The sequence below is a fragment of the Callithrix jacchus genome, chromosome 13 (genome assembly GCF_049354715.1).
Source record: "Callithrix jacchus isolate 240 chromosome 13, calJac240_pri, whole genome shotgun sequence".
NCBI lineage: Eukaryota > Metazoa > Chordata > Mammalia > Primates > Cebidae > Callithrix > Callithrix jacchus.
In genome coordinates, this window is record NC_133514.1 from 85972302 (window position 1) to 85999320 (window position 27019).

The window sequence follows — 27019 nt, forward strand, 5'->3', positions numbered from 1 at the left end:
AAAAATATAAAGATTAAAATTAATAACTCAATGGATGAGTTTAAAGCAGATTAATTATAAGGGAAATGAGAGAGAATAACAAAAAGAAAGTTTATAAGAAAAATTTCCAAAATGAAGCACAGGGAGATTAAATGACAGAAAATACAGAAAAGAACAAAACTGTGATACCGAGTAAGGTAAAAAAAGATTAACATAGTTCTAACTGGAATTCCAGGAGGAAAGAAAGGAAAAGATAAAGGAAGCCTGGTAAGAAATACCTTCAAACTAGCAAGTAGATGATGGACACCAGAAGAAATGGAATGCTGTATTCAAGTTGTTGAAATAAGGTAACTGCCAACCTAGACATAATAGAATGTTGTACCCAAATGTATAATATGCAGGGCATATGTAACAAAACTAACAAAAGGAGTGTTATAAATCAACTTAATACATTTCAAAGAACTAAAATTGTACAAATTATATTCTTTTAAAATATGAGAAAATAAAAAGGCATTAAATAACAAAATAGTAATTTACCATATAAATAAAAAATTAGGGCTACACATCTGAAAAATGCATGACAAAGCAGAAATCACTATTGAAATTAGAAAATATTTTTATTGAATAAGAAAAATACAAGATGTAAAAATTTAGATAAAGCTATAAAGCTAAAGCCTGCCTTAGAAGAATAATTATAACCTTAAATACATAAATTAGAAAAGAAGACTGAATGATAGTGGATATGTTGAGTAAGTATGCATCTCATGTATTCTGAAACAGAACAGTAAATTAAACTCCAACATATCAGAAAGAAGAAATAATCAACATAAGAGGCAAAGAAAAAGTAAATATAAAAATTCCAGGATAAACGCACTAATAAAAATGATAAAATATAAAGAATAATATATGAAGACCTGAGTTTTTTCCAGGAACATATGGTACATTTTACAATTAAAAATGAATTGGTAGAATTCATCATTAATAAAATTACAAAATCAAACTTTAAGTTTGAGAACACTAATAAAATAGACAAATAGCTCTAAAGATTGTTCAAGAAGAGCAGCACCAATAAACTATATCTGGAATGGAAAAAGGGACATCACTTCAGATTCTACAAACTAATAGTATCAGAAAGGCTTACAACGATTTTGTACCAATGCATTTGGAAATTTGACAAAGTTTGTAAACTATAAGAAAAATTCAGTTTATCTAATGAATATAAAAATAAAGAATCGAAATAGTTACATAACTCTTAAAAGAGTTGAATTCATAATTTAAAACTTTACAACAAACAGTAGGCCCTTCATAATTTACCAGTGTATTTATTCCAATATTTTAAGGAAATAGTATTATTTTTACATAAATTATTTCAGAGAATAGAAAAAAATAGTTCTCAATTTCTTTTGAGGCCATAATAACATTGCCTCAACTAATAGTTTACTAGGATATAACAAAATATTAATCTAGGTCAATGTCACTCATGATCAGATACCAAAAAATCCTAAACAAAATATCTGCAAAATGAATCTAGCAATACGGCATAGAGACTTGAGTTTTGTTTGTTTGTTTGTTTGTTTTTAAAGAAAATACCTGGTAGACTTACTTCACAAGTAAAAATAAATCAATGAAATTTCCAATTTAATAAGATAAATTGATGACATTCCAAATTTAATAAGGTAAATCTTAAGATTCTATCAAAGGAAAATCAAAAGTATTCATAAAATTTATTGGGAGTCCGAGGTGGGTGGATCACAAGGTCAAGAGATCAAGACCATCCTGGTCAAGATGGTGAAACCCCATCTCTACTAAAAATACAAAAAATTAGCTGGGCATGGTGGTGCATGCCAGTAATCCAGCTATTCAGGAGGCTGAGGCAGGAGAATTGCCTGAACCCAGGAGGTGAAGGTTGCAGTGAGCTGAGATCGCGCCATTGCACTCCAGCCTGGGTAACACGAGCGAAACTCTGTCTCAAAAAATAATAATAATAATAATATTATTTCATGATAAATACTCTTAGCAAACAATGACTAAAAAACAATTTTATGAAAGAAGTGTCTGACAAGGTAAATGCAGTTAATGAATAAATGTTGGAGCTTTTTGTTTGAAATCAGGAATAGAAAAAAGATGCCCAATTTAATTTACCTTTTACATTTAGACCTATAATCCTATTCAACACTGCAAGAAGGAACCTGGAAATAAATTCAAAAAAGAAATGAGATAAGATTAAAAAGTAGAAAGGAAATAAGACAGCATTCATTATTTATAGGTGACATCAGTGTGTATATAGAAAATGCTAGAGGTCAAATGTTAAAATTAATGAGTGAATTTAGTGAGGTTTCTGGATGTGGCAGGTTGTGTTTTCTAAGATGGCTGCAACAAGATCTTTCATTTAGCATATTCTTATTGTGTGATGGTGACAATCCTCTCATTGAGAAGTGCTGTTCACGTTTCCTCTTCTTCAATCTAGATGAAGTTGTGAATATGGAGAAAGAAGGCTATGACTGGGTCATCACATGTGATTCAGCTTCTGTTTGGTTCTCTTGGGTTGCTCATTCTTGGGGTTCAAGCTGCATGCTGTGAGCAAGCCCAGAGCATATGGTTAGAACACACGGTCTCTCTTGTAAACAGTTGCAGTTGAGATTATAGTCAACAGCAGGCATCAACCACCAAACAGGTAAGTGGAGAAATCTTAGATGATTGTTGCCTCAGACACCATTTGACCACAACCAAATGGGAAATTTGAACAATAACTGCCTAGATGAATCCAGTTAATCCCTAGAACCCCAATGAATAATAAAATAATTATTGTTTAAAACATAATGAATTGAAATGATGCATTGTGCAGCAATGAATAAGTTGGTAAATATATTTAAAAATAGAAAATTAAATGTAAAAAGTGATTAAATCTTTCAAAATAGTGAAAAACATAAAATATAATGAAAGTTCTTCAAGTCTTCCTCTTAAAAAAAACTCTAAAATATAATGGACAATGCTAAAGATTAAGTAAATAGTATTTACAATGTTCATTGATTAAAATATTCAACATTGTAAAGTTGTCAATTCTCCCCAAGTTATTCACTGTAATTCAACCAAAATATGGACAGATATATGTTTGTATGTGAAATTGACAAGCCAATTTTAATATACTTATGAAAATGGACAAGACCAATAATAGACAAGAAATTTCTAAATAAGAAAAATAAATGTGAGATCATTTACTATCACATATCAAGTTTCATTACAGAACTACTGCAACTGAAATATTATATTATCAGAGTAGTTACAGACAGATAATGGAACAGATAAGAGAGTCTACAAAAGGACTAACATACACATGGTCAGTTTCTTTATCACAAGGTTGACCTTGAAGAGTAATAGAAAAAGTCAGATCTCTTTCACAAATGGCACTGGGTCAAATTGCCTCTCATAAGGACCAAAAAAGAGTTTCATTCTTACTACAGGAATTCTAGTAGGACTACAGGTATAAATATTTAAGGTAAAATAAATAATATAGGATAAAACAAAAATATAATTTTCACAAGCTTAGGTAGAACAGGATTTCTTAAAATAGTTTCACAGAAAGCACTAACTATAAAAGAAAAGATTGATAAACTGTACCACAACAAAATTAAGAATTTATCTTAATCAATGGTGTATTCAAAGAATGATAAAACAAGCCAAGTGGGGAAAATATGTACGACACATATTTCCAACAAATGACCACATCCGAACCAATTGTCAGAACTCCTACGTAGTACTGGGAACAAGATAACCTAATACAAGACTAGCAAGGGACTTGAATAAGTCTCTAGTGAAACAGGATATAGAAATTATCACTCTGTATTTGAAAAGAGGCTCCTCTTCACTAGTATTCAGGGAAGCACAGAAAAACCACAAGGAAATATCATTATATGCAGAACGGAATGTTTAAAATTAAAAAGACTGACAAGTTGGCAAGGATTTGGAGTAAATGGAATTCTCATACACTACTGGTAGTAGCGTCAGTTTAAACAACCACATTGGAAAACAGTTTGGTAAAATCTACTGAAGTTGAACATATGCACAACTCATGACCCAACAATTTCACTCCTAAATATAGAACCAATAAAAATAATGAATATGTGATTCAAACAATAAGAGAAAGAACAGTAATAGCAGCAGCATTCATAAAAGCCTCAAACTGGACACAATCTAAGTGTCCGCTAATAATAGAATAGATTAATAAATTGTAACATATTCTAACAGGAATACTCTATTATTATAATAATAAATGGACATGTAAAACCATGGATGAACCTCACAAATATAATATTGACTGAAAGAAGTCAGAAACATACAATATGCTTGTAAAAGTTTATTTATTCAAAGTTTTAAAAAAGGGCCAACTAGTCTGATGTTAAAAATCAAGGTAGTGGTTTTCTTAGAAGAGAAAGGGGATCATTTACATAACAATCTTCAGAGGAGTTAAGCTTCTAAAGTGTCAGATTCTATTTCTTTACTTGAACGGTGGTTATACAACTATAGTCACTTTTTGATAATTAAGCTGTACACTTATTATTGGCAAACTTCTGCATGTGTGTTAATCTTTAATACCAAAACACCCCCAAATTTTAAAACACATTTTACAAACCTAAGACAGCTTAAAAAGAGATAACTCAGGAGTCTCTAGTGAATACGTTCCTTCAGAATTCGTGTACATGTGGCAGGGTGCAACCCTCTTTACCAGGCCAGATTTGGTCTCTTAATTGCACAACTATCATTACTCTCCTCCCCTGCCTTCGAGTTGAAAAGAGGCGCAGTGAATAGAATCACATAAAAGAGGTCCCCCTTATAGAGAAAAGGAGGGTTTTGTGAGCAATGTAGTGATGTGATTGTTAAACATCCTGATCAATATTTCTCTCCTTTTGCTCTTAGTCATCTTTTGACTCTGTGTCTTTTGTACCTCTTGAATTCTCCTGTTTAAAATGAAGTGGTCTGGATTAAATTATAGCTAAAATCCCTTCCAACTCAAGCTCTGTTTCTCCCTCAGAGTTGTTTTGTGCATTTTGATACATTAAGAGGTCAGCACTGCCTGAACCTTACTTTGTAATCAATCAATCACTGGACATAAAATACCCCATGTATATCCAAGACAATGCTGGAATGTTTGAGGGATTTAAGAGAATTAAAATAAAATCAGACTGATTTTGAGGAACTTACAGCATACCTTAGAAGAAAATAAAAAGAAACATTCCCGGAACAAACAATAATTAGTAACATCGAACTGAGGCATGTGATATATACTGAAGGAAGTATTCACTGTTTTTTTTCTGTTATTTCATAAAACAGAAAATTCTCTCCAGAATGATTTTGCTGAAGTCATGGAAGAAAATATGTGCTTTAACTTGGGCCTTGGGGAATGGAGAAACGGGTAAGACTAGGAGGCATATTTAGGTGTCCAGTGTGAACACAGGCAGGGAATATAATGAAATATGCATGAAAAAATGTTTGCTGGAGCTCAGAAAAGCTACCTTCTAGTGATGAATAAAAGATAAAATTATTTATTGGATGAAAGCCCATTGGTGGGTATGCTCATTTTACTTCTGACACATTACTGGATTCTATAATTTGGAAACAGAATGGCCTTAAAATGATATGAAGACAAAGTTTCAGTTATGTAGGAAAAATAAGTTCAAGAGACCTATTGCACAACATGGTGACTTTAGTTAGTATATTATATACTTAGAAATTACTAAGAAAGTAGATTATGTGTTTCATTCACCATGAAAATAATAAATTTGTGAATACATGTATTAATTCATAGGGAAAACAAATTTTAAAACATCATATTATATACTATGAATATATAAAATTTGTATTTGTCAATTAAAAAGGGAATAATTTTTTAAAAAAGAATAAAAGCGATAAACCAGGGTCCAACCTGTATGAGTAACAACAGCAGAGAAACTCCAACCATTCCAGCTTCTACTTCATATGTGAACCAATGGCAGGCAGAACAACCCCCTCTCAGAACTAGCATCAGCAGAACCCTGCATCCTCCTGGCACCAATGGACTAGGAAAGTTCCTATTACCACTGCAGACAACATCAGAGGTTGAATAGGAAGCCCCGAAGGCGTTAAGGAACAAAACAGACTAGAAAGCACTGCAAGAAGAGGAACAACTAAATAATCATTGTACCCAAAGCCCACAAATTAGTCCAGAACTCAAATACGAACCCTAAAGAGAGCAACTACCTGCTGAAATAGAAAAAATAAACAGGATTGAGAGTCTCCTAATATAATGACTGAAATGTCTAGGGTGCAATAACAATTGCTGGTACCGAAAACCAGAAAAATCACAATATGAATGAGAAAAGACAATCATTTGATGCCAATACCAAGACTATCCACATGTTGAAATTATCTGATAAAGATTTGGCCAGGCATGGTGGCTCTTGCCTGTAAGACTAGTGCTTTGGGAGGCTAACACAGGAGGATTTTTTGAGGCCAGGGGTTCCAGACCAGCTTGGGTAATGTAGTGAGACCCTATCTCTATAAGAATTTTAAAAATTAGCCAGGTGTGATGGCATGTGCCTGTAGTCCCAGCTACTTGGGAGACTGAGACAGGAGGGTTACTTGAGCTCAGGAGGTAGAAGAGGTTGTAGGCCTGGGTAACAGAGTAAGACTCTGTGGAGGGAAAGGGGAAGGGAAAGGGGAAGGGGAAGAAAAGGAAGGGAGGGGAGGGGAAGGAAAAGAAAAGGTGAGCAAGGCAGCCATCAGTCATCACAAAATGGTTCAATAGTCATTATAATTTATTGTAAAACAAATTTAAAAGACATGAAGAATCTCAGGATATAAATAGAATATATAAAAATAAAAAGCAATCAAATAGAAATTATGGGAGTGAAAAACAAAATAACCAAAGAAAGAAACAAGCAAAAATTTCACTGTATATTCTCAACAGTAGAGTGGAAAAGACACAGAAACAAAATCAGTGAACTTGAAGACAAATTAATAGAATTTACTCAATATGAACAACAAAGAGAAAATGGAATATAAGAAAAATAAACAGAGACCAAGGGATCTATGGGACAATAACAAATATCTGACATTATAATCATCAGAATTTTGATAAAAGAAATAGAGAGGTGCTAAGAAAGTATTTAAATAAATATTTGAAAGCCTAACAAATCTGGCAAAACATAAAGCTACAGATTCAAGAAGCTGAGTAAAACTCAACTAGGATAAACCTAAAACTTCACCAATCATATTATAATTAAACTTCTGAAAACTATATACAAAGAACAAATTACTAAAACAGAGAAAACTGCTGCATTATCTATAAAGAAAAAGCAAGTTTAATGACAGAATCTGTCATCTGAATCCATGGAAGACAGAAGGAAGTGGTACAAGCTTCATCAAGTGCTGAAAGAGCTGTCAATACCAAATTGTCTATCTGATGACACCATTCTTCATACTGAAGTGGAAATAAAGAAATTCTCAGTTGAAAGGAAACAGAGAATTTGTTGCTAGCAGATTTACCATTAAGGAATAACCAAAAGACTGCTGGTAGGAATGTATAGGTAGGTAAGTTGGTTCAAAAGTAATTGGGGTTTTTGTCATTTTTTTTAAACCACGATTACTTTTGCTCCAACCTAATAAATTAGTATGACTATGGAAAATGGTAGGCAATTTCTTAAAGAACAAAAACTAGAACTACCATTTGATCCAGGAATCCCACTACTGAGTATCTATCCAAAGGAAAAGAAGTCATTACATGAAAAAGACACACACACATATATGTTTATAGCACCACAATTCACAGTTGCAAGGATATGGAACCAAACCCAGTGCCCACTGACTGAGTGGATAAAGAAGATGTTGTATATGTACATCATGAAATACTACTCAGCCATAAAAAGGAATGAAATAATATCTTTTGCATCAACTTGGACAGAGCTCGAGGCCATCATTCTAAGTGAAGTGACTCAAGAATAAAACAATGAATATCATATATTCTCACTTATAAGTGAGACCTAAGCTATGAGGATGCAAAGGCATAAGAGTGATATAATGGATTTGGGAACTCAGGGGCCGGACTGTTGGGAATGGGGTGAAGGATAAAAGAGTACACATTGGGCACAGTGTATACTGCTCCGATGACAGTTCCACTAAAATCTAAGAAATCACCACTAAAGAACATAACCATATAACCAAAAACCTACCTACACCCCAAAAATTGTTGAAATACATTTAAAAACCTTCCAGTTTTCAAGTTCATATTTTGCAAATCTAAAAATCAAATCACCCCAATGCAACAAAACAATTTATTTTCTTAAAAACAGAATAGCTGAAGGAAACTCTAAACTATCAATAATAACAAAAGATGATGACTGGGATCTTTAGAGAGCAAAGAATAGAATGTGTATAAATTGCAGTGAGCATAATAGGACCATCTTTCATCTCATGAGTTTAAAAATGTATTTTATGGTTGGAGTAAAAAATGAACACCATCTGATATGGTGTTCTATGTATGCAAAGGAAATGATTGAGAAAATTATACCTGAAAGCAGTTAAAGGGGCCTAAATTGAAGTAAGGTTTTCATACTTGAAGTGGTAACACATTGACACCAGCGGGCAACTACCAAGAAACATATATAAAGAGTTATAATGAAAAACATAAATACATCAAAACAGAATTACAAAAATCTTTTCAAGTTATCCACAGTTAGGCCAAGATACACACACACAAACAATGGAAAATTGAGAAAGACAAAGTGAAAACAGAAAATAAATAATAAAAAAGCAGACATAGGCCCTCACCTATCAGGAATTATTTAATTGTAACAATCTAAATAAACCAATGAAAAGGTAGTGGTTCAAAAAGTGGAATTAACAAACACCACTCGCTTATATGTGGGCTGTAAGAAATTTGCTTCGAAGATTATTGATATAGACAGGAAGCAGGGAAATATTGGGTAGAAGAGGGTGGCTCCTGGCAAAGGCCCCACTCTCAAGCCTGGAAACCCAAGGCCCCAAATGGGAAAAGGCATTTCTGTTTTCCTGCTCAAATATTGCCTTTTAGCCCACAACATTCCCCTCTCCTGTACCCATAAAACCCCAAATCCCAGGTTCCAAGAGCAGATTAGCAGAGGAACAGAGTGGTGTTCCTCTGAGCAGAGTGGCAGCAGAGAGGCAGAGTGGTAAGGCAGAGAAGGAGAGATGAGAAGGAGCATCTGAATGCTGAGAGGAGTTCAGCTGGGGATAGTTGGAGAAATTGGCCAGGAGATGGCCAACTCCATAGGATGATCATCTTTTTACTCCATCCACTTTCCAGCTCCCCATCCATCCGGCTGAAGCCACCTTCATCACACAATAAAATCCCTGCATTCACCATCCTTCAAGTCCAAGTGACCTGATTCTTCCTAGACACTGGACAAGGACCCAGGAACCAAGAGGGCAGGGTATAAAAGGCTGTCATCTGGCTCTTCACTGAGCTGGTTTAACACTTAGCCATCTGTGGACAGCCACTGCTACAAAAGCATTAATTGTGACACATCCCTAGACACTACCATGGGGTTGGAGCCCAAAAGTGCTCCCCCTTGTTCCTGCACATGCCCACTGCCTGCTCCCCCTCCAGTAAGGGATTTACACATGGTGGCCGAGCCACACTCCTGTTGTGAGTCCCACAAGGGGATCAGGGAACTCTGCTGTTTCATTATGACATAGATAAGTTGAAAACAAAAGCATAGAAAAGATATATCAGGCAAATATTAATTTTATTTTGAGACGGAATTTCACTCTTATTACCCAGGCCAGAGTGCAACGGCACGATCTCAGCTCAATGCAACCTCCGCCTCCTGGGTTCAGGCAATTCTCCTGCCTCAGTCTCCCGAGTAGCTGGGATTACAGGCACATGCCACCATGCCCAGCCAATTTTCTTCACTTTTTAGTAGGGACGGGGTTTCACCATGTTGACCAGGATGGTCTCGATCTCTTGACCTCATGATCCACCCTCCTTGGCCTCCCAAAGTGCTGGGATTACAGGCATGAGCCACCGTGCCCAGCCAAATATTAATTTTTAAAGGTAGCAACTATGCTAACACTAGATCAAGGAGACTTAAAAGCAAGTGAAATTTCTACAGATAATGAAGGACATTACAAAACATCAATAGATTAATTTCCCAAAAATATAGCAATCCTAAAGGGTTTGGACCAAACAACAGAACTTCAAGATACACAGAGTAAAAACCGATAGAGCAGAATGAGAAAGAAATCCTTAATTATAACATGGGCCTCAAGATCCCATTTTTAACAATTGATAGAAAATCAGCAAGCATGGAGAATAACAGAACATCACTAAACAAAATCTGACATTTATAGAACACTCTAACCATCGACAGCAGAATACATATTCTTTTGAAGCATATATGGAACATTCACCAAGATAGACTATATTATGGGTCATAAAACAAACTTTAACAAATTAAAATAATTAAAATCATACAGAGTACGTTCTCTGACTACAATGTATTGAAGAACAGTAGACCAACAACAGAAACTCAGAGGGAACATTTTCAAAATCTTGGGAATTAAAAATATACTTCTAAATAATGCATTAGTTAAATAGGAAATATCAAGAGAAAACAATACATACAAGGGAATAAAAATAAAGACAAAATTTATTTTTAAAAAGATATAAAGAAAACAAATTCAAAACAAGTTGAAGGAAGAAAATCATAAAGATAAAATCAGAAATCAATGCATTTGTAAACAAGAAAATAGAAAACTAATAAAACTAAAAGCCAATTCATCTAAAAAATTCAACAAAACTGGTAAACTTTTAGCAAAATTGATAGACATAAAATGAGACAAGACCTAAATCATAAAATCAGAAGTGAAATAGAAGACATCTCAACAGATCCATGAGCAACTATATGAGATGATGGATATGGTAATTTGTTTCACTATAGCAACCATTTTACCATATATACATATCTTACAACATTATGTTATATGCAATATATTTATATATATACACACAAAAAAATTTCACTTAAATAAATTTTAAAAATGATTACAAGGAAATATTATGAATAACTTTACACTCATCAATTCAGTAGGCCGGAAGGAATAAACCACTTCTTGAAAACCACAAACTCCTCAAACTCAGACAAAACCAAATAGATAAATAAGATAGTTCTATAAATGTTGAAGACTCAAATTTTTATTTTAAAAGCTTCTGCCCAAGAAATTTCCAGGCCCAGATGGTATCATTGGAAATTTTTACCAAATATTCAAAAAAGAATTAACACACTTTTAACACAATTTTTTTTCATAATACGAATTAGAAAGTATTATAATACATATTATGAAGCCAGTATTATACTGATACCCAAACCCAACAGAGATCACATGAAATGCAAAAATTGTAGACCAGTATATCTCAATAACTTAAATGAAAATAATTATCAACAAAATTTTACCAAAATATTATAAAAACATATGCATATAATAATGCACTATGATAAAATGTGATTTATTCCAGCTATGTGAGACTGGTTAAATATTCAAAATATATTAGTGTAGTCCATCATTTCAATAAGCTAAGAAAAAAAATTATAATATTATTTGCAACAGGAAAAGCATATTATATACCCATTTATGAAAACAAAATTCACTTTTAGAACATTAGGAATGCAGATGAATGTCCTCAAAAGTATAAAGAATATCTACTTAAAAGCCTACAGAAAATATTTTAAAGGTGAAAAATTGAATGCTTTGCCTCTAAGATTGGGCATAAGGCAAAGATGTCCTTCCTTACACACTTTCCTTACACTTATGTAAATAATTCTGGCCATTCTAGCCATTGAAAAACAGCAAGGAATGGAAATTAAAGATATACAGATAAGAAAGAAGGAAAAAACTATTTGCAAATGGCAAGCTTGTCTATATAGAACACCCCAAGTAATCTACAAAATACTTTGTTTCTCTCGTGTTCAGTAAGATTACAAAATACATGAATACACAAAATGCAATTGTATTTAAACATTCAGATAAGGAATAATTGAAAATAAAAATTTAATAAAAATATATAATACCATTTTCAGTCACTCCTAAGAAAATTATATATATAGGTATGAATCTAACATTGACAGTATTTGCATAATTAAAATTATAAAATGCTCATGAAGAAATCAAAGAAGAGCTAAATACTTGTAGAAACATATTAATGGATTGAAAAACCCAACACAGTAAAAATGTCAATTCAACATAACCAGTAGGCTTAACTTAATTTCCTTAAAAATGTCACTGAAGTTCTTTGTAAACATAAAATTACTGTAAAATTAACAAAGAAACAAAATGCATTAAAACAATGAAAATGTGTTTTAAGAAGAAGAAAAATGAAGGAGGAATTATTGATGTTAAGGTTTATGTAAAAGTCTCTGAGCTGTCAACTGACACAGGTGTCCAGGAGATGCCACAGAGCAGAGTTAGTGACCCTATCTGCTGAAGCTGAAGTAATCAAGTCAGTCTGGTAGTGGCAGAAGGATAGATGGATCAAAGGAACAGAATAGAACATGCAGACATAACCTCACATGAATATGTGTAATTAATTTTTTATAAAGGTGTAAAAGCATTTCAATAAAGAAGTAAAACACTTTTCAATAAATGATGCTGGAGCAATAAAACATCCATCAGCCAAAAAAAATACTTCACACAAAAAATAATTTTCAAAATGGATAATTGATATAAATGTAAGAAATAAAATGATATAATTTTTAGAAAGGTACATAGGAAAAGCTCTTGGGTACCTATGATTAGGCAGTGTTCTTAGATTTGGTACCAAAATCATAATTCATAAGAGGGAAAAAAATCAATAAATTTGAGTTCATTAAAATTTAAAACTTTCACTCTAAAAGATCCTGTTAAAAGACAAACTACTGACCAGAAGCAAATATTTCCAAGTCACATATCTAAAAAGGCCTTGAATCTAGACAATGCAAGTCTCATAACTCAAATTTAAAAAACACAATCCAACCATAAATGGTCAATAAATATAATGAAAATGAAACTCAGCATTATGTTTGGCAAAATAAGCCAGGCACAGAAAGACAAATACTTCATGTTTTCACTTACACATGAAATCTAAACAAGTTGGACTCATAGAAAGAGTAAAAGGTGCTTAAGAGGGACTGCAGGAAGGGGTTGGCGGGATGGTCAAAGGAAACAACATTTCAGCTAGTTAGGAGTAATAAGGACAAATGATCTATTCTACAATATACTGTCTATAGTTGTTAACAATGTGCAATTCCTTGTAAATCACTGAGTAGATTTTAAGTGTTCTCCCCACAAAAAAATAAGTATATTAGGTAATGCATATGTTAAGTAGTTCAATTTAGCCATTTCGCAATGTACAATTTTATAAAACATCATGTTGTACCTGATAAATATAAATATAATTTTGCTTGTCAATTAAAAAGATAAATTAAAAAAAAAAAAAGAAAATGGTCAGAAACATACACAGATACTTACCTGACCTGTAGAGGATATTCAGAGAGCAAATATACTCATGAAAAGATGATATAATTTTTAAGTTCAATATTCTTAATCATTACACTAATGTAAATTAAAATCATAGTAAGATATCACTATATGCTGATCAAAATGACTAAAATGAAAAATAGTGATAACATTTAATGCTGGCAAGGGTGAGAATATAAGATAATAGAGTCATTCTGGAAAATACTTTGGCATTTCCTTTTCAAACTAAAATGGCTTATCATAAGACCTAGCAACTGTGTTCTTGGCCATTTATGCCAGAGAGGTAAAAGCTTATGTTCACACTGGAACTTGGGTATGAATGCCCATAGCAGCTTTCTTTATAATACACCAAACTGTATGTTACCCAAATGTTCCTGAAAGGGTGAATAGAGAAACTGTGATACATCCAAATCTGAATGCTATTTAGTAATAGAAACAAACACACTACTGATAACAAAAACTTGGATTAATTCAGGAAATAATACAGAATAGAAAAAAAATCTCAAAAGGATGCATGCTAAATCATTTTATTTATATACTAAGCAAAAAATAAAATATATAGATAAAAAATGTGGTAGTAGACCAGTAGTTGCCAGGGGTTGGGGGTAGCACAAGGAACAACACGACAGGCCTCAGAGTAATGGCAGAGTTGAGTATCTTGATTACGGTCATGGTTAAGCAGGCTACACGTGTGACAGAAATGCATCAAATTATACACATACGCAAATGCATTAGTATATGTATAACTGATGAAATCTGAATGAACTATATTCATTGAATCAATGTCAGTTTATTGTTTTTCATATTATTCTAGCGTTGCATAAGATGTTAACATGGAGAATGCTAAGAGAAGGATGCACAGGGTTTTTATACACATTTGTTTGTAACTTCTTGTGCACCTGTAATTATTTCTAAATAAATAATTTTTAAAAGTTGGATTATGTAATTCCCTAAGTAAGTGGTTGAGCTAAAGTTAAAAAAAAAATAGTACTTCATGAACACACAGCTAGTGCTCCTGATTCTGAATATTTGTAATTCAACCTATGGATATCATTCTTTCAAATTTACAGTAGTTCCTTGAATTGTCTAAGGCACCTACATCAATACATGTAACTACACACACACAGACACACAGACACACACACACTCCCTATACACTTGATTACTGAGTACAGTCAGAAGCCTGACTGCTCAGAAATGTTAGGGTTTGGGCAGGCAAGAATACCTGGGAAAGGACATAGAGACTTAAAATCATAGATAGGGTAAGAAAAAATTTAAAACTTTACCAACTCAGTATTTATTTCCTTTCTAGAATCCCTTTTAAGTGATTGTTTTTCAAAATTATAAAAGATCAGTCAAGAGTGGTATTGCAATTTTGGATTTCATTTCAAGGAACCAGTCCAATTCCTTAACAGCTTTGCTTTTTTCTTTTCCTTAAAAGAAACAAGCTTATTTCCCAAAGCCTTTTCTGGCTTGTCAATTTTACAAACGCAGTCAATGATCCATGAAAACCAAACAATTCAGTGTAAGACAATTTAAATAAAGAGGGGAGGTAAACAGTTACAATGTCAGTTCAATTTGAGGAGACACAAGCTTTCTTCCAATGAAACATGAAACTATCAGGTGGAAGTATATTTAGGTGTAAATGTGCAACATAAACAGTGAAATTTAGATTTTTCTAAATGACGAATTTGCCTGGGAAACTAGATTGAATCTGTAACACTTTCAACAGGATTGTTTTTAATATAAGCATTAATTAATTTTTATGTTTAAAATTATTTTATAAACATTTGTATATATGCCAGTGTGTTTATATATATATGCATACATATACTTGTATATATGTGCATATAATATATATATATATATACACACACACACACACCTGTATTATTGGGTATATATTACACTGTATGTGTATATACATTTTTTTCTTTTAGGTCTCAAATATTTCAGTTAAGGCCTTTAAAACACTTTTTGGTTCTATGCTCTCATAGTGATTTGAAATAAAATTATCCTTCATGTACTTCATTTTATATTCAGCCCACTGGCTCTCTAACTTTAGTATACTGTATTCTAGAATCACCCAGATAATTTGTTAAAATAGATTGCTGTGCCTACCCGCAGAGTTTCTGATTTACCAGAAGTAGGATGGGGCCTGAATAATTTGTATTTCTAATGAAATTCACAGGTGGTACTATCTCTTCTGATTTGGGGACAAGCAGACTAGAACTACAGTTCTCATCCAAGATGGGTTTTCTATACACTTACAACTTAGTTTAGCTTTTCTGGAATGGTCAGGAATCTTTTGTATGTACCTATTTTCTATCTGCAAATTACTTGCCTTTACTTAGCTCATATACCATGCAAAAAAGTAATAATTTCTTCAAAGCTCTCTTAGGCAGATTTTAGTTATTAAAGAATTGCTACTTGGTTTGACAGCTGAAAAGTTGGGAAATAATTGCAAAATTGATCTTGCAAATTCCATATGCTGAAGCGTACATCAGAAAAATCCCTAGGTCTTCACCCAGATTCATTACTCTTATCTTTCACACAATTTGTATGTACTTGATTAGCCAGTTTCTTATTTGTAAGAAAGAATAATATTAGAATAATAATAATGATAATATTAGAATAATAATAATCCAAAGACTATTGCAATAATCTAGATGCGGGATAAAGATAGCAGCACCCAGTATTTTATTGAGTCACTAGTCTGTGCCACACACTGTGCTAGATAACCTACTGACATTATATCATCTGTTCTACCCAAAAAACTATGATAGCATTATTATCATCCCATTCTACAGACGTAGACACAGAGACAGAGTCTGGAGTGCAAGATGTTTATTAGGAATCAACATTTGTAAAAGGAAGGAGAAGGAAGCCGGGTTGAGCAGAGGGAGAAGCTGAATGTTAATGTAACCCCAACAGAGTCTTTACCAAACTAGTGGGGGATCTCAAGCAAGATTTGCCTGTCAGTATTTCAAACTTGGCTGAAATGGCTAGAAATATATGCCCACACCTAACTGGAAATGAGCTTCCCCAGAAAGGGTGTGACATCAGGCAAGGAGACTATGTAGCTGAGGCTGACCTTTTAAGCACTTAGTGGCTGGAAGCTACCTACAAATTATATCTTCCTAGCCCTGTGCTGGGCAGGAAGTACTTCTCTGAAGAACTTAGGTACATATCTTGTGTCTGCCACTGATTTGTCCAAGAACAGAGTAATCATCTGTGTAACAATTCAAACCCAGGACTATCTGATTCTTTCAACCACATAATCTGTTAGGTTCTGTATGCTCAGTACATTTCTTAACAATGTCATCAGAACTCCATCATGGACACCCACTGACTTGCGTGACAATGCAGTGATGACCTTAGGTGCCACTGAGGAATGTAGCAGAATATGTTACTACATGAAAGGTCTCTAAACCTCACTGTAATCTTGTCACCTGCCATCCTGTCAGTGTGTGGTATGAGTATGGAATTCATGAACAGTCAGCACTATCCCTTTCACTCAAGCTACTATCATTTCTCATCCTGATGACTGAAAGAGCCTCCAAATGCATCTTGCTGCTTCATTGTTGCTCCACCCAACGGCAAGACTGACTAAATAGAAACATATTCATACCACTATTCTGCTCAAATGTTTTAAACAATTGTTCACACTTAAATCCGAATCCTTACCAAAGAACTTTGAAGCTTTGTATAACCAGACCTTGCCTCCTGACCAGCTATTATGGCTCTCAAACATGCTAAGCTAAATTCAACTGTGAAGATTTTATAAATGCTGTTGATTCTGTCTGGAATACTCTTCATCCAAATCCTCCCCATCCAAATCCTCCCCACACTCCTGAGTTGTGATCACTGCCATATTTATAGAGACTCCATCTCGATCACCCTAGAGAAAATACAGCTCTTACTCTTACACTCCATATGCCAACCCTTCCCTTGCTTCATTTATCTTCTTTGCTCTTTTCACTACTCAGAATTGTGTACATGTGTGTATGTGTGCATACATATTTGAGTGTGTATAATTTTAGTTTTGCATTGTACAGGTAGAATACACATACCCATACTCAAATTGTTCATTGTCTATCTCCTCCACTTTAACTTCACAATATTCCATATAGAGATTTTCACTGTCAAGTTCATCTGTGTGCTCCCAGATTCTAAGAGTGCTTGTTACCCATTGGGAAAATTAATCAAATGAAATAAATGACGATAGTGAAAACCTATATATATATAAAAGCTAAGAAAACTCAAATTCCAGTTCTAAACCAACAAGTTTAAATAAATCATGGAAAATGCTAAGCTTTGTTTTGTTTTCTGTCTCAATCAAAGTGAATATATTCACATTTATTTAATTAAATAACATATTATAAAATGCTATGGAAAAGATAAATAGGGATAATTAATCATTAGTTGAATTTGAGTATCTATCTCAAAATAATGAGTAAATTACTGAACCTTTTTTTCCCTTCAAAAAAATAAGCCCTTATCATTTAGAAAATATGTTTACATAAGTTTTCCAGTGCACTGACGATGAAGGATAAAGAGGCAATACTCTTATTTTTTAAGTTTGAGTCGTATTTGCAATTAATTATTGCATTATACCATATCCAATAGGTTCAGGTACATATTTATGTTTTGTATTTGATTAAATGTGTCTTCAAGAGAGAAACTAACTATGAAATTATGCTTAGGATGCTTGATATGTGTGTACTAGGCAGACGGATCTTCCAAGTTTCCCACTGATCACTCTACTGCTTGTATACACTCTTAAGACCCAAGGTTTCTTTCTTCCTCCCTAGATTGATTATTTCCAGTTCTTCCTAAAAGAATGATACCATTCACCTTATTTTTCCTATTTCATTCATAGACTATTTCTAGTTTGCACAGCTCGTCAGGGTTTTGCAAAAAGAGAAATCAGGGATTGTCTCCTTCTACTCTCCAGTGGGAAGACAGAAGCTTGCATAAATAGGGACAAAGACCAGGGAAGCTCAAGAAACTAATGTTGTTCAGAAATTAAGAGAGACTTTTTTTTTTTTATGCAGAATAGTCTCGCTCCGTTGCCCAGATGGAGTATAGTAGTGCGATCTCTGCTCACTGAAGTCTCCATCTCCCGGGTTCAAGTGAGGCTTATGCCTCAGCCTCCTGAGTACCTGGAATTATAGGTGCCTGCCACTATGCCCTGCTAATTTTTGTATTTAAGGAGAGATGGGGTTTCACCATTTTGGCCAGGTTGGTCTGGAACTCTTGACCTCAAGAGATCTTCCGGCCTTGGCCTCCCAAAGTACTAGTATTACAGGCATGAGCTATGGCGCTCGGCCAAGACAGGCTTTAGGATAGTCCGGATAAGCTTTGCATATAATTTTTTGGCTGTTATAAAACAGAGTTTTCTAGTAGTTTTGAACCCCATTTCCTTATTTTCATTTTTCCTCACACCAAAAGGGTAAGGAAGCCAACTTGGGGCTATTACTGGCTTTTCGATGGCCTGGAACTGCCTGCTCCACACCCAAAAAATTATCATCCTGATTCTTCCTGTTCCTCCTTGTCTATTAGATGTTATTGCTCTGAGAAGCACGCTATGATCTAGAAGCTGAAGTAAAAAATAAATTCATGATAAAATGGCAATTGTTTGTAGGCCAACCATAGGACATAGTGAGATTTTAAGTCAGAACACACTGAGTTTTATCTCTCAACTCTGACTAGCTGTGTGATCTTGAACAAGTTATTGAATGTATTAGAGATTCAGTTGACTCATATGTAAATAGGTATAAAGGAGACTACTTCATGGTCCTTGCGGTGAGGATTAAATAAAATAATGTGTGTAACGTGCCCAGCACGGAGCCTTGAAAATACTAAATGTATCATTAGTATCATCACCATAGAAATGAATATTGTTCACAGATTAAATATTATTCTTTAAGTCCTTCCACATGTTAGCTCAAGGAGGTGAATAATGATAAACATATAATACACTAAAATTCATTGTCTTTTTATTTATTTTTTATCTTTTTCAGAAAGAGCCTTGGGATTTCCCAAAATGCATTAAGAATACAGGAACCTATTCTTTCCAAATATGAAAAGAGGCAGCTTTAACCATCAGGATTCTTTTCTTCCAAACTCTTTTAGTGTGGGCTGATAAGGAATAAGAGTTGCTTAGTGATAATCCTACTTCTTTGCCTCTCACCATTAAACAATAGCAGCAGCGTAATTTCATCTTTGAGAGTTAAACTTTATTACTGTGGGAATCCTCACAGAATTCCTTTGAGCTGCAAACCAACTAGGTATGAGCATCATTATTTTTCTTTTTAATTTGCTTTTTTTTTTTTACATGAAGGTACAGAAACCTAACTTTCAAATACTGAGGAACAAAAAGAGTATAATGTGATAGCATTTTAGTCTTAATTTTGTCACTAGCTGCAATAGTTTAGTAAAGTCAGTTCCTATCAATATATTCGTCAGATGTCCTAATTCTTCAAATGCTTGGCTTACAACTACATAAGGCAGTTACAATATTAAAATAAAGTGTGAATTAAAATCATTTTGCTAAGGAAGAACCACTCTGCAGTTTTAAGAATAATTCTATCACAACCGCAGCCAGAAGCCAAATTTATACATCAACACTTCATTATTGGAGACAGTGGTACATGGACAGTTTTACAAAGATTGCAATTTGTGTTTTCATGGTTTTTGCACTTGCTGTGACTATCTTGTTTATAGTACTTGCTTTTATCTATAAGGAAAAGACTGTCAAATCTGCACAGTTACTCAACTTAATATATTTTCCTGAGTTTTTATTTCAGTGACACTTGTGATCCTTGTGATTTGTTTCATTGCTAATCTAAACGGAGCAGCTAATTATCCAGGCTGAGATGGGATTCTGATAAACATGCCTTTGCCAGATCTGAAGGATCACCTTTGAGCCTGGTAAGACAGGGTCTGGAGAGTGAGGGAGAAGTAAATGTCAGCCAGCTTTGGAGCCATGAAGAGCAATCACTATAGAGAAAATTTAGTTAATTTTGGTCTGAAAAAGTTTTCAGAATGTTTTCAAATTTACTAGCTTTTCAGAGTCACTTACAGCTTTCCCAACTGAAACCCCACCAGAGGTTTTTTGTTTTCCAGGAATTCTTAGAAGTGCAACAAAAATGGTCATGTGATCACTTGATACATTGTGTGTGCTTTGTTATAATAGTTCCCAGAAGCTGTTAAGAAAAGTAAAGCACTTGCACTCTTCAGAGAAGTATCGGAAAGGTTCAGCTACTAAGCCTCCAACTGCCAAGTATCTAAGAATAGATTCATATTTAACTGACGAGATAAACTTGAGTGATTAACCCATAGAAATGCAACCATATCATGCTGAGCATGTCTTTGGAGAAATGGAAACAGCAAAGACAGACAGCAGAACAGGTGCAGAAGAGATGAACAAATATTACAGTTCCTAAAACAATAATTAGCTGCCACTTTAAGATGCTTAGATTCTCAAGCAAAATGTATAAAAATCTCACCACAAAAATGCACTGCACTAAATCATAGAAATACTTTTCCCATTAAGAATCAACTTGTACACATCAACTCTATATAAGCTTTTTTCAATTGAAGAAAACTTAATATGTATTAGGTATGAAAATCCATATTTATAATATCCTTAACACAGGAGACAATTATTTTCTTTCATGATGATTCCTACATCAGCAAAAGGTTTTACTACTTGACTACTTTAAATAGGCTAAAAATAGATCATTAACTGGAAGAACATGAACTACTAAAAGCCAGTTCAGTTCAAAGTTAAGGTCAATAAAAATAAAGATAAAGCATCTCAATTTATATCGAAGCAACTCAGTTTAGAGAATTAGATTTACAAAACTTTGATCTGCATGACACTTCTCAGGAATGTTACTTTGTACAATCTGAGTCGTGTACAATCTGCAGATCTCTTAAGGCCACACTTCAGAAGTCAACAAGAATCATTTCTACTGTATTTCAGCATATAACCCCAGATCCTAGGGGATGGAGTATTAGTAAGGACTCTCTGAAGAATAGCATATATGGTGAAATATATTGTGGTGGCCAACACAATTTACCATGGGACCACCATGATTTGTTAGAAAAATCATGTGCATCATTTCTTTCTCATAATTCTCAATGTGAACCTTGGAAAGCAGCCATATTTTGTGCTATGCATCCTCAGAGCAAAAGACAGAAGCTACTAGATAAAATTGGCACTCACCTGGCGGAACTGTTCCAGGTCAATTTTGTTACCCACCAGCACCAGGGGAATTTCATAGGTGTGGCGGACCTGAAAAATGAGTTCTTTAAACTTGGCAGCCTCCTGAAATGATTGACGGTCAGTGACGGAGTAGCAGATGATGAAGCCTTCCCCACCCCGCATGTACTGCTCTCGCATGGCTGTGAATTCTGCCTGCAGGAAAATAAAATTTAGTTATAGGCTTCGGATATAACTAATTAATATGAGTTCTAAATGTAATCATTATATAATTTGAATGTTTAAACTATTAAGAATATTGATATTTAATCATAGTCGATTTCATTTAAGAAATCTTAGAAAGACATATTAAATAGCAATTTTTACTCATGAACTCTTAGGCATTATATAAAGATGACGTATTTTTTTTTTTAATTTGTAATGATCTCCCTTTAAGCAACTGAATCTAAATGTGTATACTCCAATTATTAAATTTATTTGAACCCAGTCTAGATATTCTTTAAATTACATATTTCAGATATTTTCTCACTTTCCATTTATTAAAACCAGTTTTCTTTTCTAGAAAGAAAAATTACTTAGCATTAAATTTTATTTTTAACTCAATCCTAAATTTCACTATGTGAGTGAAATGTACTAATTTGGGAGAAAAAATACTTTATTGGATCCATGTTTCATTCCCTAACCAAGATTGGGTAATAAAATATCTAGGGTCCCTCACAGTTCTGACATACTCTGATTTTGAAACCCTATATCTCAATCAGAACCCCATAATTGACAGGGATCAATTAGAGAAGTATGAACTGAATATGATTACTTACAGTTTCTCAAACTTATATTTCTTTGGAAAAGAACAGGATCATCATAGATATATATTTGATCTTTAGGAAAACATAACTAGATCTGTTATATCAGTTCCATATGATTCAAATGATAACAAAAATGCAAACTAAATTAGAAAAGATCTATTTAACAATTTAAAGTTTATTCTACTTTTCAACTATTATTTTCAGTACTAAAGTTTTTGATTTTCAATCTAGTGCTTTTAGAAAATTAACAAATAAGATATTAGCAAAATATTTAAGTGTTACAGATGTATATAGTACAAACTTAGTTTTCTTCCCACCTCGAGCTTCTAGTTTTCTTTTTCAAATGCATCAGTCAATAATTTAACTTTACAGTATTGTCTGTATAAATACAAGCATATACATCTTCCTTCTTCCTTTATACATCTTTCTAAATTCAATGGGAACATAATATATACCTTTAATTATAATTTAATAGCCCTAATATACAATGGAAGCTATTCTATATAAGGATATATAAATATTGCTTATTCTTTTTTATAGAGGTATCATTTTTAATACATGTACCATAATTTATTTAGCTATTTATCTATGAAAGGCATTTTGATGGCCTCCTCTTATTCTAATTATAGACAAAGCTGTGATATATATTCTTAAACATTTATATTGCACTGATTTATCTATACTTGAGAGACAGTATTTCTAGACCAAAAAGAACATGTATTTTTTGAGAAATATTGCCAATTTCAATGCCAAAGACATTGTATCAACATTATTTTCTCCAACATAATATAAATATGAATATTTCTCTTTATTTTAAACAATGCTGCTTATAAAATTGTTCTGTTTATAAATTGTAGAATTGAAACATCATCTTCCTTTTATTTGCATTTATTATTTATGTGTTATGTTCAGCATGTCCTATGTTTTATATTCATTTATATATTGTCTTCTACTACTGATTTTTATTTTGTTGAGAAGAATGTAGTAGTTTTCTTTGAAGGGAGTTGGTTCTACTTGTTATTCAATTGTAGATTTTTAAAAATTTGAACTGAGGGAAGATATATCTATGTGAGACATAAGAAAATGAGCAATGCATTTGACTACTTCAACAAAAATATACCATAAAGAAATGACTAGCAAATTTAACAAAGTGGAACAACCTGTTAGGAAGATAAGTAACTCACAGAAAGGCAGAATTCACAGAGTAAAATATTGCATGATGATTGAATGACTAATGGTCCAATAGTGCTTGCTAACCAGATTCAAAGTCACATACATATCACATTAACAATAGATATGTCAAGGAATCACATCTGATCTAAATTGGAAGAAATCTCCAGGTATAAAGTTCCAGCATGCATACTTGAAAATTTGGATGATATTTTCTTTGCGCCTCTCTGTATGAATATGCATTTATGGTCAAGAGTGGTCTTTATAATCTAGAAGCAGAGAAAGAGAGTCATAGTATATGACCTCTAGCTAGGACTGTTATTAACTTAAAGCATGTCTCTAACATGTCATGTGAACTCTCTGTGCCTCAGTTTTCTCCTTTGCTAAAGATGGATTAGGACACACACTTAACCAGTCTTATAAGGCAGTAGAAAGGCTCAAATGAGAGAAGAGGTGTGAAAATACTTTGATGAAGTTTTTAAATAAGATACAAATTAAGCCTGTTATTATCTCTGGTACAAATCTGGCAGAATAGAAACCCTCTTTTAGATGCATTAAATATAAATGTGGCCGTGTTTTTTATAGAAGCTTAATCAGAAAAGTATTAACCTTTTTTTTTTCCCAAAAAGAAAATGTTTCCACCAATAAAACAGACGTAGTAAAGCTATCATAACTAATGGGGAGAATATTTTCTCTTTGATGACCTTTTCCATGCCAACTCTTTATACAATATATGTGCATGTTTCTGGGCTGTGTGTTTTACTAAAGATGTAGTAGAGGCTGACGGGACTCAGAGAATTGAGCGAAATATCTTTACTATGTATCAACTTAATAATATACAATACGGAAGTCACTTTAAAAGAAAAAATGCACTTTGGGAGGCCGAGGCGGGTGGATAGCGAGGTCAAGAGATGGAGACCATCCTGGTCAACATGGTGAAACCCCGTCTCTACTAAAGATACAAAAAATTAGCTGGGCATGGTGGCGCGTGCCTGTAATCCCAGCTACTCGGGAGGCTGAGGCAGGAGAATTGCCTGAACCCAGGAGGCGGAGGTTGCGGTGAGCCGAGATCGCGCCATTGCACTCCAGCCTGGGTAACAAGAGTGAAACTCCGTCTCAAAAAAAAAAAAAAAAGAAAAAGAAAAAATGCTGTATTCAACATGTTGCTTCATTCACCCACAAATTAAAGATCCCTATGCTTTCTGTTTGGTGTATCCTGAATGTTAATACCTTCTTCATTTGCTTCTTGTTATAAATGAAACTCGTTGGTTAATTATTCAGGAACATTACTAGATTTGGTTTGCTATCTATAAATAGCAACATATCTATGAAGCAGACCTTCTGTATAAAATGCTACAAATATAAGCAATTCTAATATTTTCAGAGTTATTCTGAATACATTTCAGTTTGATCAGTTGCCTTTGATATACTTTCTTATATTAAAATTGTGTGATAATTTTTATATATTCTGAAAATGAATAAAGAATTTTTGATGAATTTCATATATCAACTTATTGATTATCAGAGTAAGGAATTTAAGCAGATAATAGGAAATATTGGAACTGGACCAGCTCCCTGTTGCATTCAAGGAGCAATACTACAAAGATATGAATGTCTCACTATATTCAAAATGTACTAGGACTATATTTGAACCAGCTAATTAACCACCCTCTAGTAATGGCACACAGATAGCATTTCCTATACTGATCTGAATCCCTTTTGGCCATCTCTTTTAAAAAAACCACATGTCCATATCAAATTTGTTATCCTTATGAAAAGAAGTAAATTGAAAAGTCAGTCAGTCATATACCTAAAACTATACCAAGTGATAGGGCATGAAAACAAAAAAAAAAGTCTGAACTTGTCTGGGTTTGGGAAATACAACCAAGCCAAGATAAAACAAATGAATAAAAATTAAGATATAAATAAACCTTGGGGTTCAGAAAAGGGCAAGAGCAGTTTTCAGAAGGAAAGAAAAGAGGAGTAGGTGAGGGAATAAGATATTCTTCCTTAAATGCAATATTTGTACAGAGATCCTCAACTTTTAGGTAACCTCACTTCCCAAGGTTATGTATTGTCACTTTTAAATGGAATTTTATTGCCCAAATTTATCATTTGCATAGCAGTTAATTATCTAGGACCTGCTTACCCTTCAATAGTTGAGTTTTTGGAGGGTGCCATAGCACAGAATCATGTGAGTGTGGTTTCTTTTGTTTTCATCTTTTTAACGAAAGAAGAATAGAACAACTTATAAATGATTGAGTCTAAGTATCATAAATTTACTATAATTTTTGAAAAGTACAAGGACTGCAACACGTAAGGGTGGTGGTTTCTCAGTCTCAATCTGATACCTCAAACTGGTTATGTCAATTGAAATGAAAATGACATATATTAAAAGCTTTTATAAATGCCAATAATATGAAGTTAAAGATTGTGCCTAAAAGTCAAAATATAATTAACAAATATACCTTACAGTTTTCAGAGAAGATAACCTATCATTTGTTTTTTGGTATTTGACACATATTTTTAGGAATGCATTTTATCTTGGAATACTGCCTGTACTGTGCCTAATTCATTCATAAAATATTTATTGAACACTTACATATGACAGGCATGTAAGATTTGAGATTGCTAAAATGAATACATATAATAAAGCAAAAATATGGATAGATAAATTAAAAGAAGACAAATAAAAATTAGAGCATCAGAGCCAGGAAAGAGTGAGGAGACAGAGTTTTATTTGAAATTTGACTATGAATATCTAAACAACCCAAGCTACAATGAAAACAAGATCAATTATATCACTTTTGTCATCAATAACAAAATATTAATTTGACACAAATCTCCCCTAAGCACTGAGCGCTGAAGGCAATTTCTCTTCTCGGGGTTGAGATAAGGGACAACATCTTCAATGTCAATCCAGCTAGATCTGCAGTACCAGATTCTCTAAAACTAATTTGTGATTGTGGTTTTTAGTGTAAGCCTCGCCAAACATTTCATAGACATGCTAAATAATACTGATAGAGTCTTCAAGTAAGATAATAGAAAATCATTCTGTAGAACATGATTAGTGTGTAATAATTGAGAATGATGTTTAAAAACCTTATATTTTAGTTCCTGAAAAACTAGGAAGGGCCTTGATTCTGATGTTGGCATTGACATTGGAGGCTTGAAGGGTACTTGGAATCCAACTATAATAACAGTTCCTGGAAAAACTCTTAACTAAATACAATGTGAATAAACATTAATGTTGTAATGCAGGAAAAGTTGCATAATTTGTAGATCCCAATGCAAAGTGAAAATGTGG

General features: G+C 33.4%; 1 protein-coding gene across 4 annotated transcripts in view; it reads right to left on the minus strand.

The window, feature by feature from the left end:
• Window positions 1-27019, minus strand: part of RIT2 (Ras like without CAAX 2) — a 394401-nt gene that overhangs the window by 179588 nt on the left and 187794 nt on the right. For all 4 annotated transcript variants that reach the window (XM_002757199.6, XM_078346932.1, XM_078346933.1 and 1 more), the window contains one exon: window positions 21740-21931. In XM_002757199.6, the coding sequence (XP_002757245.1) occupies window positions 21740-21931 (192 nt within the window). The remainder of the gene's footprint in view (window positions 1-21739; window positions 21932-27019) is intronic.